This window comes from Symphalangus syndactylus, chromosome 19 (assembly GCF_028878055.3).
Source record: "Symphalangus syndactylus isolate Jambi chromosome 19, NHGRI_mSymSyn1-v2.1_pri, whole genome shotgun sequence".
Taxonomy (NCBI): Eukaryota; Metazoa; Chordata; class Mammalia; order Primates; family Hylobatidae; genus Symphalangus; species Symphalangus syndactylus.
This window is the reverse complement of record NC_072434.2, coordinates 10,935,522-10,952,216: the sequence shown is the minus strand read 5'-3', so window position 1 is coordinate 10,952,216 and position 16,695 is coordinate 10,935,522. Positions and strand designations below refer to the sequence as shown.

General features: G+C 37.4%; 1 protein-coding gene across 2 annotated transcripts in view; it reads left to right on the top strand.

Moving 5' to 3' along the window:
- PPP2R5A (protein phosphatase 2 regulatory subunit B'alpha) overlaps window positions 1-16,695 on the top strand; it is a 77,316-nt gene that overhangs the window by 38,521 nt on the left and 22,100 nt on the right. For both annotated transcript variants that reach the window (XM_055234972.2, XM_055234974.2), the window contains exons 2-3: window positions 3,221-3,417; window positions 7,572-7,673. In XM_055234972.2, the coding sequence (XP_055090947.1) occupies window positions 3,221-3,417; window positions 7,572-7,673 (299 nt within the window). The remainder of the gene's footprint in view (window positions 1-3,220; window positions 3,418-7,571; window positions 7,674-16,695) is intronic.

The window sequence follows — 16,695 nt, the reverse complement described above, 5'->3', positions numbered from 1 at the left end:
TCAAACTAAGTACCACTATCAAGCAGACATCTTTTTGTTAGTTGAAATAAATTAAGTATTAGCAGACATCATTTATTAATGAAAATTAAATGCACATAACCATTTTAACTTTAAGGGTAAAAAGCCCCAGAAGATTTAAGAGAAGGGCCATTCAAATACAACTGATTTTACAGAGAAGAAGCAGATTCTGCTTAGAATGACTAATGGCCATTTTGGGACTAAAAAAAGGTAGTAAACATAAGACTGCTGGTTATATGTAGCATGTATGTTGGCTAGTGGTTCATTTTCACCCCCAATAGAATGAATTTTAATTCTGGGATAAAGATAACTGTTTAGCATATTACTTAGTATTAAAAATAGCTGCAAATTTAATTTTTTTTTAAGGATACATAAAAATATTCCCACTTAAGAACAGTTCCATAAAAGGTGATCCTGAATCAGGGTGAGGTGGCTCACACCTGTAATCCCAGCACTTTGGGAGGCCGAGGCAGGCGGATCATTTGAGGTCAGGAGTTTGAGGCCAGGCTGGCCAACATGGTGAAACTTCATCTCTACTAAAAAAAAATACAAAAATTAGCTGGGCGTGGTGGTGCAGGCCTGTAATCCCAGCTACTTGGGAGGCTGAGGCAGGAAAATTGCATGAACCTGGGAGGCGGGGGTTGCAGTGAGCCAAGATCGCGCCACCACACTCTAGCCTGGGCAACAGAGTGAGACTCCGTCTCAAAAAAAAAAGTGACCCTGAATCAAAAACTTTACCAAATTGGTAGTAAAAAATGTCATATATATCAATATTACGTGGATTCTGAATGCCAATCTTAGGATTATAGACTTTAGCCTTCGTAAAGCAGAGAGTCATTATTGATTCTGGAGCAGGAAATGTTAATACAAGTTCTTTGTAAGTGTGGAGCTATCTTATTTTACTGGCATAGCCACAAATTAACTGCAGCAAATTCAAGTCTTCATATTTTTACTTCAAAAATCATGTGACTTTTGCTGTTCTTTATAATATATCCACATTTGTTTTATTGTTAAATTATTCAATAATAATTGATCAATGAAAAGAAAGTGCCAATGTCTTGTGACCTTGTGTGAGCATGCTTAGAATACTTATCTAAATCAGCTTTTCTAAGGACAGCAACTTGAATATAATTGCAAGGTAATTTTACTAGCTTCCTGCCCTGGAGTAATTACGAAGCATAGGCATTCTTGATTAGGTTATCATCTTTATGAAGATTTCTGCCTGTATCTTTATATAAAGTATGTACTGGTTTTGAATGGAGGCATAGTTTTGTATATTATGAGCTAAATATCAGAGTTGAATATCATTTTTAAAATTTACTCTCAGAAGTTCAATAAACAAGTGATTGAGCTAATTGAATTCCTTGTTTATAGAATGAAAGTTCAGAATTGAAGTTTTATGGTTTTGAAGGTTAGAAACAAAAGGATTTAACATTTGTTAGAATCAAATGAATACAGTGTGTCCATATTTTTGTAATAATAGAATATAAAACAATAAACTTTTTAAATTGAGACTTGAGTCTCTGTGGCCCAGGCTGGAGTGCAGTGGCGCTATCTCAGCTCACTGCAACCCCCACCTCCCGCGTTCCAGTGATTCTCCTTCCTCAGCCTTCCCAGTAGCTGGGATTACAGGTGCCCGCCACCACGTTTGGCTAATTTTTGTATTTTTAGTAGAGATGGGGTTTCACCATTTGGCTAGGCTGGTCTTGAACTCCTGACCTCAAGTCATCCACCTGCCTCAGCCTTCCAAAGTGCTGGGATTACAGGCATGAGCCACCACACTGGCCCGTTTTTTGAGTACCTATTATATGCCGGGCATTGTATTAGATACTAGAAAGAGAAAGAGAAGTAGAGAGATAGAAAGACAGAGATAATTGATAAATAAAACTTAGTTTCTGCATTGATTGATTGAGATGTTGTCTCTGTTGCCCAGGCTGGAATGCAGTGGTGCGATCTTGGCTCGCTGCAACCCCAGCCTCTTGGGTTCGAGCGATTCTCTTACCTCAGCCTCTGGAGTAGCTGGGATTACAGGCATGCACCACCACGCCCAGATAGTTTTTGTATTTTTAGTAGAGACGGGGTTTTGCCATGTTGGCAAGGCTGGTCTCGAACTCCTGACCTCAAGTGATCTGCCCGCCTTGGCCTCCCAAAGTGCTGGGATTATAGGTGTGAGCCACTGTGCCTGGCCGTTGGTTCCTGCTTTTAGTTGAGGGGTGCTGAATATGTAAAATATAATTGCTTTAAAGCACAGTAAATACTATAACAGAGATATGCACCTAAAACACATTTGGGTAAAAGTGGATAAACCAACCAATTTAGCTTCAGTACCATAAGGAAAGCTGAAAACTGTACTCCAGCCCAGGAGACAGAGCAAGACTTTGTCTCAAAAAAATAAAAATTAAAAAAAAAAGAAGGGACTTATGCTGAAACTTTATAAGTAGGTAGTGTTCCCAGAGTGGGAATGTGGGAAGAAGGGCATTCCAGACAGAGGAAACATTGTGTAATCTTCAGGGAACTGCAGAGAGTATGGTTTAACCAAAATGAAGAGGCATGTTGGAAAGGGTTGAGAGATGACTCTTGGCAGTAGACAGCTGTACTTTGTATATAGCCCAGAGGAGTTTGAACTTTATTATTGAATTATTGGAGTATCATTGAAAAACATGGAACTTGAACATACCGATTCTCATTTTGGCAAGATTTTGAGGTGGTTTGGAGGGTGAGTCAGGAGTGGTAATGGTTATGGGACCAGATAAGAGGAGCAATTAGAATATCATTGCTGTAGTCCAGATGAGGCATGGTGAGAGTCTGAAATGGCAGTGGGAATGACAATGATAGATTTCAAATATGTTAAAGACACTGAATCAATAACATTTAATGATTAGCCGGGCATGGTGGCACATAATCTCCACTACTCTGGAGGCTGAGGCAGGAGGATCACATGAGCCTAGGAGTTTGAGTCTATCTTGGGCAATGTAGCAAGACCACATTTCTTTAAAAAAATTTTTTTAATGATTGATTGTGAGTAATGAGAGAGAGAGAAGAGTCCAGTATAAATCCCTGAATGATGGGGTTAGATGGGCACATTTCTCACTAGATTTTTGGAAAGTTTTACATATGTGAATAGCTTCTACAAAATTAATAAATATATAAAAGTAACTTCTGAGTAGGTTATTTCTAAGTTTTTCTTTATTTTTATTTATAGATGCCACTTCAAATGAACAACAAGAGCTTTTCTGTCAGAAGTTGCAGCAGTGTTGTATACTGTTTGATTTCATGGACTCTGTTTCAGACTTGAAGAGCAAAGAAATTAAAAGAGCAACACTGAATGAACTGGTTGAGTATGTTTCAACTAATCGTGGTGTAATTGTTGAATCAGCGTATTCTGATATAGTAAAAATGGTAAGCCTCTAGAATTATGTTCCTCAGATTTATGTAAATTTAAGATCTGAGGTATAATAATGAATTAATGAGACTGATTTTAAATAAATATACAATAATTAATACATCCCCCAAATTTTAGAAAATAGTTCATATCCCATCCATTCCAATGATACCATCATTGTGTATACAAGTTTGGGAATTGAGAGTCATAGTGGCTGGTGGCTCCCATATTGGATAGTGCAGATCTAGAGCTTAAGAGAAGGATTTAGGCCTGGGATGATACAGATTGATAGGTAATTAATGTCATGGAGGTGAATAGTTACTGAGAACTTTTATTTTTATTTATTTTTGAGACGGAGTCTCGCTCTGTAGCCCAGGTTGGAGTGCAGTGGTGTGATCTCAGCTCACTGCAACCTGTGCCTCCCAGGTTCAAGCAGTTCCCTGCCTCAGCCTCCTGAATAGCTGGGATTACAGGTGCCCACCACCACGCCCAGTCAATTTTTGTATTTTCAGTAGAGATGGGGTTTCACCATCTTGGCCAGGCTATTCTTGAACTCCTGACATCATGATCCACCCGCCTCAGCCTCTGAAAATGCTTGGATTATAGGCGTGAGCCACCATGCCCGGCCATTACTAAGAACTTGTAAAGGGGAAAGGGAAGACCAGTGAAAGACTAGGGATCTCCACATTTAAGCAGTGGGTAAGGGAGTCAGGTATAACACTTTAATTGAAAGTCAGGATCTTTAAGAAGTTATAATATCTGATGTGAAAAAAAACTACAGCCAACTTTACTGAAGCAAGGTTGTTTAGGATGCTTGCTGTTAATTAGTAATTCAACCTTATTTTCTATCAAACAGTAGGATTTTGTTTAGTATTTGTGATTTTTTAAAAATTTTATTGTATACTAACAAAATATAAAAATTCAGGTTAGTGCAGTGGCTCGCTTATGCTTGTAAACCCAGCAGTTTGGGAGGCTGAGGTGGGAGAATCACTTGAGGCCAAGAGTTCAAGACTAGCCTGGCCAGCATAGCAAGGACCCATCTCTACAAAAAGTACTAAAAATAAAAATAAAAAAATTAGCCAGGCATGGTGGCATCAGCCTTTAGTAAAGGCCCAGCTACTCAGGAGGCTGAGGGGAGAGGATCACTTGAGCCCAGGAGTTCAAGACTGAAGTGAGCCAGATCACCACTGCATTCCAGCCTGGGTTGACAGAGCAACACCTTGTCTCAAAAAAAATAAGTAAAAAAATCCAGTTGGACTAATTAGAGAGTTGCTGAGTACATAATTTAAACTTAGAGTATTGAAGCTAAAAGCAAATATAAATATAACCTACAGTTGCCTTCATTTCTTTCCCCTTGCCTAATATATGTTCTTGGGGAAGAACCAAATGTGTAGTAAGAAATATGTTTGCCCCTACTATAGTGATTGGGTTTCCTTTCATCACTCTGTAGTAGAAGACCTCTCAAAAGGAATCAGGAAATTTTTGATTGTTGGGTTTTTTTTTTTCTTTAAAGAGAATAAAAGCCTTCAAAAAAAATTTTTTTTTTTTTTTTGGAGACAGAGTTGGCTGGGCACAGTGGCTCACGCCTGTAACCCCAGCACTTTGGGAGGCCAAGGCGGGTTGATCACCTAAGGTCAGGAGTTTGAGAACAGCCTGGCCAACATGGTGAAACCCCATCTCTGCTAAAAATACAAAAATTAGCCAGGTGTGGTGGTGGGTGCCTGTAATCCCAACTACTTGGGAGGCTGAGGCCGGAGAATTGCTTGAACCTGGAAGGCGGAGGTTGCAGTGAGCCAAGATTGTGCCACTGCACTCCAGGCTGGGCAACAGAATGAGACCCTGTCTCAAAAAAAAAAAAAAAGAGAGTGTCTCTCTTTTCCCAGGCTGGAAGGCTGGAGTGCAGTGGCATAATCATAGCTCACTGCAGCCTTGACCTCCTGGGCACAGGCTATCCTCCTGCCTAAGCCTCCTGAGTAGGTAGAACTATGAGCATGCACCACCATGCCCGATTAATTTTTTCATTTTTTTTTTTTTTTTAGAGGTGGAGCCTTGCTTATTGCCCAGGCTGGTCTCAAACTCCTGACCTCAAGCAGTCCTCCTGTCTTGGCCTCCCAAAGTGCTAGGTTTACATGCATGGGCCACCACGTCCATCCTCAAAAAAATTTAAAGATTAGCTATAGAGAGAACATTAATCAAAATGAAATTGGCTTAAACTCCCACAGACAGTAAAAGGAAGTGATAGTTTGAGAACATAAATACTAAATATTGATGGACTTCTTCAATTTTTTTTTTTTATCATTTAAAAAGTTCAGGGAGAAAAAGCAGTATTTCCTACTGTTACTGATTGCAAATGGCTTATATTCAGGAATTTTTAAAGTCCTGGGAATTAATCTCTAAAATTGTTGACAGATATTGAAAGTCTCAAATATTTGAGTCAAATTTGCTATATACTAATAAATTACAGGATTTAATTTCTTTGCCCAAGTAAAAAGGTGTGTGTTTGTTGTTGCTTTCTTAAATATTTTGATTTCTGTGGGCACATAGTAGGTATATATTGTTGGTTTCTTAAAAATTTATGAGTACTTAATTTAATACCTAAGTAATACTTGAGTCATCTTACCCATTTAGACTCTTGAAGCTCTTCTGAATATTTGTTATATACAGTTAATTTTATTAGCGGCTACAAGGTTAACTTTCTTTTACTACTGACAATAATAAGTATGATCTCAAGGACAAATTCTACGCTCTTGTGAGATAGATTTCTTTTCAAATTATATCGATGGCTTGCTGCTACTCTTTGTGAAATTGATGTCCATCAAACTGTTTATTGGCTTTGCCCTCAAGTACTGGCTTTGAGTTCTGGCGGATCAAATTTTAGGTTATTACTTACTAAGTCTTATGGTTACAGTAATTGACTGTTAGCAGTTAATTTGTGTACCAAAGATGCTACTTCATAAGAATAGTTGGGAATTTGCTTGCAATTCCTTGTCTTGTCCTCTACCTCTGGAATAGTTTATCTCAAAATGATCAACCCCTTAGTAGTTGGGCCTTAAATGTTTATTAAACTACTTGGTCTGTCAGTCTGTTCATTATTCTTAAAAAAATTGTAGACTAGGACCACAGTCTATCCTTTGCTAGAGAAAAAGGATATATATTTACCTTGGTACTAAGATAATGCAAAGCATGAAATTATAAATACCATATTTCACTGGATCTAAAATGAAGCACATCCTGATTTCAAGGTGGTTAATATGTTTTTAAAAAGTCTCAAAGTAGATGAAATACAGTAAATTAAATCATCAAAAGGTACTATAAACACATTTATAATAACAGTGAAGGCATTCTACCCTCGCTCACCTCTCTCTTAGTGTGGTATGTATGTATAAGAATGGAGAGATTTTACCAAACTCTTGAGTTACAAGACAAGTATAGAATATGGCCATGTTGGAATAGGGGAGGAATTGTAGACAGATGAAATGAATCAAAGATAAGTAGAATTAGTAACTTTTTCCCTTGAATTCCCTGTCCTGTACTCCCTTCCTCTATATTCTCCCTTTCCCTTCTTTCTTTTTTCTTTCTTTTTTTTTTTTTTTTTGGAGACAGGGTCCGGCTCTGTCACCCAGGCTAGAGTGCAGTGGTATGATCTCGGCTCACTGCAACCTCCGCCTACTGGGCTCTGGTGGTTCTCCTGCCTCAGCCTCCCCAGTAGTTGGGACCCCAAGTGTGCACCACCATGCCTGGCTAATTTTTGTGTTTTTGTAGAGATGGGGTTTCACCATGTTGCCCAGGCTGGTCTTGAACTCCTGACCTCAGACAGTCTGCCCCCTCGGCCTCCCAGAGTGCTGGGATTACAGGTGTGAGCCACTTTGCCTGGCCCCCTCTTTCTTTTTAAGCAAAATTCGGAAAGAACAATTTATAATTTAAAGAAGATGAATCCAGAGGTTATCTGTAATCTTCACGAGCTTAGGTTTGAGGAAGTCAAGAGTTATTGGATAGAGAAAAGAGAGAAACAAACACCTGCTTTCTTTGTATCTTGAAGAGGTTTATAGATTTTGAACTAAGCTTACAGCTATAACTTTTTTCTTAAAGTGATCTTTAAAATATTTCGTTTTGAATTGTCCAATTCAATTACACATACAACAAAGAACGTAAGATTATTTTTTCTTTACAGATCAGTGCTAACATCTTCCGTACACTTCCTCCAAGTGATAATCCAGATTTTGATCCAGAAGAGGATGAACCCACGCTTGAGGCTTCTTGGCCTCACATACAGGTATGGAACATAATTACGTATTGGCAGTTTTTATATTTATGCTATTCTGCAGAAATCATGGTTTTCTCATTTAGATTCTGAATGTGTGTATAAAATATTTGACTTTTATGGTTTTCTTAACATTACTTTCTTTCATGCAAAGTTTTTCAATGTTTTTTCATTGTAATAAAATACACTTAACATATATTTACCATTTAAGCCATTTTAAAGTGTACAATTCAGTGGCACAAAGTACATTTGCCATGTTGTACAACCCATCACCACTCTTTAATCCTGTAACTTTTCTATCACCCCAAATGGAAACCCCATTGGCATTTAGCACTCACGGCCCGTTCCGCTCTCTTTACAGCCCCTGACAACTACTAATCTGCTTTCTGTCTCTGGATTTGCCTATTCTGGATACTTCATATAAGTGAAATTATGTAATATGTGGGCTTTTGTTTCTGGGTTCTTTCAGTTAGCATGTTTTCAAGGTTCATAAATGTAGTCCGTACCAATACTTCATTCCTTTTTATGGATGAATTATTCCATTGTATGGATATACCACATTTGTTTATCCACTTACCAGTTGATGGACATTTAAATTATTTCCATGATTTGGCTATTGTGAATAGAGCTGTTATGAACAGTTCTATCTATAAGTTTTTGTTTGAACCCATAAATTTTTTTTTTTTTATTGTACTTTAAGTTTTAGGGTACATGTGCACAATGTGCAGGTTTGTTACATATGTATCCATGTGCCATGTTGGTGTGCTGCACCCATTAACTCGTCATTTAGCATTAGGTGTATCTCCTAATGCTATCCCTCCCCCCTCCCCCAACCCCACAACAGTCCCCAGAGTGTGATGTTCCCCTTCCTGTGTCCATGTGTTCTCATTGTTCAGTTCCCACCTATGAATGAGAACATGCGGTGTTTGGTTTTTTGTCCTTGCGATAGTTTACTGAGAATGATGATTTCCAGCTTCATCCATGTCCCTACAAAGGACATGAACTCATCATTTTTATGGCTGCATAGTATTCCATGGTGTATATATGTGCCACATTTTCTTAATCCAGTCTATTGTTGTTGGACATTTGGGTTGGTTCCAAGTCGTTGCTGTTGTGAATAGTGCCGCAATAAACGTACGTGTGCATGTGTCTTTATAGCAGCATGATTTATAGTCCTTTGGGTATATACCCAGTAATGGGATGGCTGGGTCAAATGGTATTTCTAGTTCTAGATCCCTGAGGAATCGCCACACTGACTTCCACAATGGTTGAACTAGTTTACAGTCCCACCAACAGTGTAAAAGTGTTCCTATTTCTCCACATCCTCTCCAGCACCTGTTGTTTCCTGACTTTTTAATGATGGCCATTCTAACTGGTGTGAGATGATATCTCACTGTGGTTTTGATTTGCATTTCTATGATGGCCAGTGATGATGAGCATTTTTTCATGTGTCTTTTGGCTGCATAAGTGTCTTCTTTTGAGAAGTGTCTGTTCATGTCCTTTGCCCACTTTTTGATGGGGTTGTTTGTTTTTTTCTTGTAAATTTGTTTGAGTTCATTGTAGATTCTAGATATTAGCCGTTTGTCAGATGAGTAGGTTGCGAAAATTTTCTCCCATTTTGTAGGTTGCCTGTTCACTCTGATGGTAGTTTCTTTTGCTGTGCAGAAGCTCTTTAATTAGATCCCATTCGTCAATTTTGGCTTTTGTTGCCATTGCTTTTGGTGTTTTAGCCATGAAGTCCTTGCCCATGCCTATGTCCTGAATGGTATTGCCTAGGTTTTCTTCTAGGGTTTTTATGGTTTTAGGTCTAACATGTAAGTCTTTAATCCATCTTGAATTAATTTTTGTATAAGGTGTAAGGAAGGGATCCAGTTTCAGCTTTCTACATATGGCTAGCCAGTTTTCCCAGCACCATTTATTAAATAGGGAATCCTTTCCCCATTGCTTATTTTTGTCAGGTTTGTCAAAGATCGGATAGTAGTAGATATGCGGCGTTATTTCTGAGGGCTCTGTTCTGTTCCATTGATCTGTATCTCTGTTTTGGTACCAGTACCATGCTGTTTTGATTACTGTAGCCTTGTAGTATAGTTTGAAGTCAGGTAGCATGATGCCTCCAGCTTTGTTCTTTTAGGTTAGGATTGACTTGGTGATGCGGGCTCTTTTTTGGTTCCATATGAACTTTAAAGTAGTTTTTAATTGAAACCATCAATTTTTATACATTATGTTTTTCTTTTCTTTTCTTCTTTTTTGAGATGGGGTCTGGTTCTGTCACCCAGGCTGGAGTGGAGTGGAGTGACATGATCTCAGCTCACTGCAACCTCTGCCTCCTGGGCTCAAGCCATCCTCCCACCTCAGCTTCCTAAGTAGCTGCAAGTACAGATGTGTGTTACTACACCTGCTAATTTTTGTATTTTTAGTAGAGATGGGGTTTTGCCATGTTGCCCAGGCTGGTTTCAAACACCTGAGCTCAAGCACCCACTTGGTTCCCAAAGTGCTGGGATTACAGGTGTGCACAACCACACCTGGCTCAAAATATTTTCTAATTTCCTATGTGATTTTTCTTTTGACCCATTAGTTATTTAGGAATGTGTTAATTTCTACCTATTTGTGACTTTCCTAGATTTCCTTGTTATTAATTTCTAATTTTATTCCAGTATGTTTGGAGAATATACTTTTTTCTTAAAGTTTTTCTTTTTTACTGCCTCTGTAATTGCAGAATGGAGAATATATTTTGTATGATTTCAATCCTTTTAAACTTACTGAGACTTATTTAGTGGCTTAACATACAGTCTGTCCTGGAGAATGTTTCATGTGTGCTTGAGATGAATGTGTGTTCTGTTGCTGTTGAGTACAGTGTTCTGTAGAAGTCTGTTAGGTCTGGTTGATTTATGGTGCTGTTTAAGTCTTCTGTTTCCTCGTTAATCTTCTGTCTGCTGTCTGTTGTTATTTTAAAGGGGGACTGAAGTCTCTATTTTCTGTTTCTCTCTTCATTTCTGTAAGTTTTTGCTTCATGTATTTTAGGACCCTATTGATAAATGTATATAAGTTTATAATTGTTATATATTCTTCATAGATGGCCCTGAAAAGGTCCTTTGTCTCTATTCACAATTTCTGTGTTAATTTTGTCTGATACTAGTATAGCCACTCCAGCTCTCTTTTGGTTACTCGTGGTATGATATATCATTCCATCCTTTTACTTTTAATCTATTTGAATCTAAAGTGTGTCTCTTATAAACAGCATGCAGTTGGGTCATTTTTTGAAAATAATTTCTATAGTCTCTGCCTTTTTCATTAGTATGTTTGACCGTTTATATTTAATGTAATTACTGATAAGGTGGGCTTTACAACTGCCATTTTGCCATTTGTTTTCTGTGACTTATGTCTTTTTTATTCCTCCACTTTTCCATTACTCCTTTTTGTGTTAAATAGGTATTTTCTAGGGTGCCATTTTCATTCCCTTGTTTCTTTAACTATATGTTTTGACTTTTTCTTTTCTTTTTTCCTTTCCTTTCCTTCCCTTTCCTTCCCTTCCCTTCCCTTTCCTTCCTTCCTTCTTTCTTTCTCTCTCTCTCTCTTTCTCTCTTTTTCTGTTTCTCTCTCTCTCTCTCTCTCTCTCTCTCTCTCCTGGGGATTACAGTTAGCATTCTGAAACAATCTAGTCTGGTTTAATACTAACTTAATTTCAATAGTATACAAAACTTTGGCCCAGTATACATCCATTCACTCCCCACTTTTTTGTGGTATTGTCATACAAATTATGCCTTTACACATCATATGCCCACCAACACAGTTTTGCAGTAATTGCTTTATGCAGTTGGCCTTGTAAAGGAGGAAAGTAAGAGTTATAAATAAAAATACATTTATACTGCCTTTTATTATATTTACTTATGTATTTATCTTTACATGTGCTCTTTATTTTTCTTTGTGGATTTGAGACACTGTATGGCATCCTTTTATTTCTTCAAAAGCCTGAAGGAATTTTTTTTTTTTTTTTAAGAAGGAGTCTCGCTCTGTTGCCCAGGCTGGAGTGCAGTGGTGCAATCTCGGCTCACTGCAAGCTCTGCCTCCTGGGTTCACGCCATTCTCCTGCCTCAGCCTCCTGAGTAGCTGGGACTACAGGCGCCTGCCACCACGCCCGGCTAATTTTTTGTATTTTCAGTAGAGACGGGGTTTCAGCGTGTTAGCCAGGATGGTCTCTTATCTCCTGACCTCATGATCTGCCCACTTCAGCCTCCCACCTGAAGGAATTTCTTTAGTATTTCTTGTAGGGCAGGTTGGCTAATGACAAATTCTTTCAGTGTTTATCTAGGAATGTCTTAATTTCCTCTTCATTTTTGAAGGAGAGTTTTGCTGGATGTAGAATTCTTGGCTAACAGTCTTTTTCTTTCAACACTTTGAACATGTCATCCCATTTGTCTTCCTATGTCCATGGTTTTCTGATGAAAAGTTAGCCATTAATCTTATTGAGGATCTCATCATGTATGTGAAAAGTCGTTTTTCTCTTGCTGCTATAAATGTTATCTCTTTGTCTTTAAGTTTTGTCAGTTTGATTATGATGTATCTAGGTGTGGATCTTCTTGACTTTATTCTACCTGTTGTTTATTGAGTTACAATTAGAATTCATTATGTAAACTAATATTTTTCATAATCTTTGATTTATTTTTGGTCATCATTCAAATATTTTTCCACCCTTTTTCTCTCATCTTCTGGGACTCCCATTTATGTGTATGTTGCTATACTTGATGGTGTCCCACAGGTCTCTGGAGCTCTGTTCAATTTTCTTCATTTATATATGGATTCTAGGTATTAAGGCCAATTAATTTGCTGATTTTTAAAAAAATTTTGCATGTACTTATATTTTGTAGTGACGTTTACATTTTCTGTTATTATAAAAGATGAGAGAGGCCAGGCATGGTGGCTTATGCCTGTAATCCCAGCACTTTGGGAGGCCGAGCTGGGCGGATCACCTGAGGTCAGGAGTTCAAGACCAGCCTAACATGGAGAAACCTCATCTGTACTAAAAATACAAAATTAGCCAGGCATGGTGGCACGTGCCTGTAATCCCAGCTACTCAGGAGGCTGAGGCAGGAGAATCGCTGGAACCCAGGAGGCGGAGGTTGTGGTGAGCCGAGATTGCGCCATTGCACTCCAGCCTGGGCAACAAGAGAGAAACTCCATCTCAAAAAATAAAAATAAAAAAACGAGAGAAAGAAAATTACATTCTATATCGTTTGGGATACTTTATTCAATAGTCTGCCTCATTATTTATTAATTTATTCATTCTGTGTAGCACCTATACATACAAATAAAATGGAGCGGAGTCCTAGGATTAGTGAAAGCTGCTAACAGTTTTAAGATCTTTCAGCACATTAGAGCTTACAGAACTAGAAAATCCAAAGTGGTAAATTATGTTTTAATAGAACTGTACACAAGTTTATCTGAAATTTTGTTCCATAGTTGGTGTAAAATTAATAATGCTGTATTTGAAATGCAAAGGTTTTACAAATTCTCATTAGCTGATAAGTTGATAAGCTGATAATGAAAAATTCTCATTAGCTGATTTTTTAATCAGATGTAATTGAATAGTCTGAAAAAGACACCTTGGTCTTTGAATTTTTAAAAGTGAAGAAAGTGTTTTCATTAGAATATATTTATATGCTCATGGAAAGTAGCAGTGGAAATTGAGCCAAGTAGACAATATGCATTCCATTTTTAACTGGTATGATTTGAGGTTTTATTTAAATTCCCTGAAACCAGTGGTTCTTAACATTTTAGGAGGTGGTAAGTTGCTTTCAAAATATGATTTTTTCTTTTTTTATTTATGTATTTATTTATTTTTGAGATGGAGTCTCACTCTGTTGCCCAGGTTGGAGTGCAGTGGCGTGATCTCAGCTGACTGCAACCTCCACCTCCCAAGTTCAAATGATTCTCCTGCCTCAGTCTCTTGAGTATCTGGGACTACAGGTGCTTGGCACCATGCCCAGCTAATTTTTGTATTTTTAGTAGAGACGGGGTTTCAGCATGTTGGCCAGGCACGTCTTGAACTCAGACCTCAAGTGATCCATCCACCTCAGCCTCCCAAAGTGCTGGGATTACAGGCATGAGCCACTGTGTCCAGCCAAAATACGATTTTTGAGAAGTAGTTTTCTCAAGACAAATTCCCAGAGATACAAGAAATTCTCATTCATCTGTGGTCCCTTGATTAAAAGGCTCTGCCCTAGATATATATGTTTATAGTTAAAAAATCTTTCTGAAAACCAAAATTTCTAGAAACCAAAATTTGGCATACAGTTTTTAAATTTGGCAATTAAATAAGGACATCAGAAACTGGTAGATACTAAAGGACCTGATTTATAGGATTTGTCAATATATTGTAGCTACATTATTAATCATCTTGAGTTTTTTTAGATGGAATATTAAAACTACTCTGACAAATCAGATTATAGGGAATTGTAGCACTGAAGAAATTTGCTCAGTGAAAGTTTCTTCTGTATTATAATGTGCGCTTAACTCACCTGGAATTCTTTTGTTTCGTACTAAAAGTTTACGTTTTACATTTAGCTTATGAGATCCTAGATGCTAGAAATTAATTTGTTAGGGTGGAAAATAAACATCAGTTGTTAATGAGGGAGAGTAATTACAAGTAATCGCAAAACCCTTCAAGCCTTTGTTTCCCCCACCCATTTCATGAATTTTCTAAACATGTGCTAATACAAGTTTATCTCTTTTTACTTACTCCTACACTGTAATGGAAATACGAATGAGCAATGGAATAATGGACTAAAAAGAGATAAAAGAAAGGAACACAAGGAAGGTCATTTCAGTATTAGGGGATAGGTTGTATCTTCTAATTTATTAAGTGTAGTATTATATGGTAACTTAATGTACAACAGTTTTAAATTATTTTCTCATTTCTTTCCTAAGTATTATTGCTTTCTATTTATTGAAGATGAACAATATATTAATTTTCTGCACTTTTAGATAATTAGGACACTTGGCTGCTGTACTAGCCTGGAATACAGGCAGATTGTGTGTTTTCACTTTCTTTTATTAATTACTTTAGTGGCACAGATAATTAAGATTTAATTATGTAGGATAGTGCCTAGAACATAGACCTTTTTAGGAATAAGTTGTATTTTAGGGATTAGAAGGCTTTTCTCTCTGGGCAATATAATTAGAAATTTAAACTAGCAACATACATATTTTACAATGTACACCTTTACATTCAAATAACTCTTGGCCATATACTATATTTTAAATATTTTCATGGGCCAAGAATCCAAAATGGTAGGAATCATAGCCTAATGCACTAACTTTATAGGCACAAAAATAAAAAGGAATATCTTTTATATGAGGTTGAGAAATACTTTTATTGCTTTGGCCTTTTTAATTGTGAATAGTTATTATCTTTTTAGTTCTTATGGATAAAAGAGCAGAGGGAAAAAACCTAGGCTGACTGTATTTAAACTATTCAAGGTTTATGCAGAATCTATTGTTTTCACAAGGATTACGGAGAAAAACAGATTCTTAAAAAAACTAAGATTTTGTTAATGTTTACCTTACCCCAGGCAATGTTCTTTTTGGGTGCTTAATATATAATATCTCATATAGTTGACTATGCATTAATTTTTATATAATTCTTTTATATATTAAATCAGTTAAAAACCTTATTTACGTTTCCTCTTAATAGAGGTTGGAAAACATTGGTCACCTGTATTACTTGAAAGCAGCCTCTTAGGTACTTGTAGATCTTTAAAGTTTGCTTCTCAGTCTTTGCCTCTCTGACCCAAACATTTCTATTCCTTTAGCTTTTTGTATAGGTCTTATTTTTCAGATACTTTAATCATCCATGCTGTTTTCTGTTGGAACTTCTCCCAAGTCTTTTTAATGGTGAAAACCAGAATTTTGTATGTTTTATTTTAACTCCCTTAGGAAAGTCATGGTCAGAACTGAGTAGAATAGTAAGATTACACTCCTCAGTTCCCTATACTTTTTAGTTATCTTTCACTTTTTAGGGTATCTTTGGTGTACAGAAGTAGAAGGACTAGCCATACATTGAACACAGGTGAAGTTTGTCATTTTATTTAGTGAACTGAATTCATTGGTGAAGTGCCTGTTTTTCTTTGCAAAACTGTGTCTTAGATTCTTGGAGCAAGTTATTTGTATAAAAGACCATAGAAGGCTGGGCGCAGTAGCTCAACGTGCACTTTGAGAGGCTGAGGCAGGTGGATCATGAGGTCAGAAGGATCACGAGGTCAGGAGTTCAAAACCAGCCTGAACAACATGGTGAAACCCCGTCTCTACTAAGAATACAAAAATTAGCCAGGCATGGTGGCGCATGCCTCTAATCCCAGCTACTCAGGAGGCTGAGGCAGGAGAATGGCTTGAACCCAGGAGGTGGAGGTTGCAGTGAGCCGACATCACACCATTGCACTCCAGCCTGGGCAACAAAGCAAGACTCTGTCTAAAAAAAAAAGGAAAGAAAATAAGACCATAGAAAAACTTCAGTCACTACATAGAAACACAGCCTCTTAACAAATGTGATTTTCATTCATTCAGTAAGCATCTATTGTGTGTCAAGCATTTTTGTAAACATTGAGGGTAAAGTAATGAACTAAGCAAAATCCCTTACATCCTAGCAGAGAAGAACAAAATAATAGTAAAATAATTGGCATATATTCTGTTAGGGTGTGATACATTTTTTAAAATGTAGGATGGAGTATATAGAGAGTGACACTGGGACAGGATAAATTTTATAGAAGCATAATCTCGATTATTCCATTTTGAAGATTTCCAGCTCTGTAGATCACTAGTGTTTCTTCTACCTCTATTTGGGATAACTATTCATCATTTTTATTTACTTATTTATTTTTCTGAGATGGAGTTTTGCTCTTGTTGCCCAGGCTGGAGTGCAATGGAGTGATCTCGGCTCACTGCAACCTCTGCCTCTCAGGTTCAAGCGATTCTCCTGCCTCAGCCTCCCAAGTAGCTGGGATTACAGGCATGTGCCACCATGTCTGGCTAATTTTGTATT